Source organism: Condylura cristata, unplaced genomic scaffold, assembly GCF_000260355.1.
Source record: "Condylura cristata isolate star-nosed mole 26May11 unplaced genomic scaffold, ConCri1.0 scaffold00022, whole genome shotgun sequence".
In the NCBI taxonomy this organism is placed as follows: Eukaryota; Metazoa; Chordata; class Mammalia; order Eulipotyphla; family Talpidae; genus Condylura; species Condylura cristata.
Window position 1 is genome coordinate 15,866,544 of NW_004567123.1, and position 2,583 is coordinate 15,869,126.

The following is a 2,583-nucleotide window of genomic DNA, read 5'->3' on the forward strand; positions in this document are numbered from 1 at the left end:
GAAAGGATTCCTTTAACTATACAAACATTTAAACCTGCACCTGAAACAGTACCCCAAACCAGCAGGTCTATAAAGGTGATTCCACTCATTCATCATATGTCTCGAACATTTGTCATGTGCACAGCTGGGGGGATTCAGGGATGAACAAATTCCTGCCTCATAGAAGCCCCCCAAAAGTTGAAGCCTTTCTGATTAACAAGACCCTAGACTCTATTCCCTTCCTCTTTGAACTGTGAATTTTGTTCATAGGCGTCAACACTAAAAATAACGTGAGAGGCCAAGAAAAACACGTTTATTGCAGAAATTTGAACAATTACAATTGGAGACAACCAAAGTATTCAAGAGCCCAGTGGTTGGGTGGCTAAACGGTGGAACCTCTTACAGTGGAGAGTTACACACCATTGCAGTTTAAATACGTGAAGGCCTTCTAATAGACGAAACAAGGCACAAGTTAGGGTGCCTTTATATCTAAAACTTTCAAGGAAACTAAGGAAATAAGCCAAAAGATCTGTAGGTCAAGAAAGGATAATTTATTTTCTCTATAATTCTTAGTACTTTTTCTATAAAGCAGAGAGGAAGGAAGATGTGTCCTTTCCTTGGGTTGCGTACAACCCAACAGAAATGCTCTGAAAAGTACAAAATACTTTATATACAAGTATAAAATCTGTGGGTTGGACCCATGACTTTATAAAACTTATCTATCCCTCTATCCCTCTTATGTACTAATGCATTTGCCTGCTTCTGCCACCAGGGGGCAGACCGGGCCGTTCCTGTCCTGATCATCGGCATCTTGGTGTTCCTGCCTGGATTTTACCACCTGCGCATTGCCTACTACGCATCCAAAGGCTACCGGGGCTACTCATACGATGACATTCCAGACTTTGATGATTAGCTCCCACCTCAGCCTTGAGAAGATGGAACTGAGCGCAGCTTTCAGACACTGTGCAGAAACTTTGGCTAAGGGCTAAGGAATTCTGCAATTTGCAGAGATGTTTATTAGCACAATGGGCAGATTTTATGGGTCCATCCTTAAGATGTTAACTGAGCTTATAATTGGCTAATTAGGACATGCTCTTATTTTTCACCTCCTGCTCTTGGCAAAAGCTCCTCACACATTTTTCCACGTGAAAGATGTATCATGAAAGAGGAGCAGTGTTAATTAGTTGTATGGGGAAGCAGGAGGGTGATCTGTAGTGGACAGGGTTGCTGCCACCAACCCGCTTTAGAGGCCAGCAGTTCATTTTAAAGAAGTCTTCATTGGCAGTTTGTTATGGTGGCAAAAGGAAGAATGCTGTATGTCAAGTTTCTTATTGCTTATTACTTTTGAAAATATCTAAGTATCTTATCCCCCTACTCTCATTTCTAACCTCATGTTCTAGTAGAAGATGTTGGCAAAATCAAATTTCATTGTGCATGCATCTGTCTTTTTTTTACTTGTTATTAGTAGCAATCAGGAATTTTTAAACCTCACAGCAAGTTTCCAAAATATAAATACTTCTCTGTTCACTAGTCTTGGGCCAGCTTTGATCTGGTCCACCAATCAACTGGCTGGCATTTCACTTGGATCATTCTCTCCTTTGTAGATCAAAGTGTTCTATATATCATGCCTCTAACAACCAGACTTTGGCTTTTCTTTGGGGAAAATGTAAGTAGAGTTTATAACCCTCTCGTTAGCGCCTTGAATTATGATGTAACTCTGCTGAAGATCACATCTGGCCTGGATCCCAGAGGGTTAGACTGCTTTAGTTTGGGTCTGTTTCCTAACTTGCAAAAAGTGACTTATAGTCAGAAAAAATTAAAATGTCAAGTTAAATTTTACCCTTTGAATGAGTGAACTTTAAGCATTTTAAAAAGCATTTTGATGAGCATGTATCTTTGATCTTAGGGCTGCCTTCATTTATAGGTGGCTGGCATAGTGAGGCGGGCTCTGCTTGCCAGTCATTTCTTTACTCTGTGGTTATGGGCTTGTATGACTGGAAACCTAGAAATGACATCAGCTGAGATTTGAAAGGCTGTGGGTAAAGCAAGTTTTTGTGGATGATGAGTTCAGTGTTGGATGGGTTTGACTTTAGGTGTCTGCCTGACATGCAGGTGGATGGTGAGAAGGTGGTTGAGATGCCTGGGTCTGGAGGGGGAGGGAGCCTAGGCTGGGGAGAGAAATTGAGTCAGTGTTGGGACAACATTTGAGAGTCCTCAGGCTTAATATGATCACCCATGAGTGTGTGCGCGTGTAAAACAATATTAGAACTGAGGAGAGAAGGGAAAAAGTTGGGTGATCTGAGGCAGCCTCCCTGGTTAAGTGCATTTACTAATGGGAGGGTAGACAGGGGAGTCATTACTCTAAAGTTCTTGGATTTTGATGGTGAAGATATCAGGTTTATCCTAGACAGTGTTTGCAAAGCAAAGCTCAGACCAGACCAGGTTTTAGCCAAACCAAATTATAAGAGTAATGCTGCGGGGGGGAGGCAATCAAAATGAAATGAAAGGATTTGGTGAAGGGGTAAACCTCTGGTCCTATTGTCCAGTCCCTAAGGTGTCTGAATTTCTTTGTATATACTTCCAAAAGAGTTCAGAGCATATATA

The 2,583-nt window shown here is 41.5% G+C and overlaps 1 protein-coding gene across 1 annotated transcript in view; it reads left to right on the forward strand.

The window, feature by feature from the left end:
• The window catches only part of TMEM230 (transmembrane protein 230), a 9,249-nt gene extending 7,431 nt beyond the window's left edge, over positions 1-1,818 (forward strand). Inside the window, exon 4 of the mRNA XM_004687192.2 lies at positions 752-1,818. Coding sequence (XP_004687249.1) covers positions 752-892 — 141 coding nt within the window. The 3' untranslated portion in view covers positions 893-1,818. The remainder of the gene's footprint in view (positions 1-751) is intronic.
• Positions 1,819-2,583: the final 765 nt, after the last annotated feature.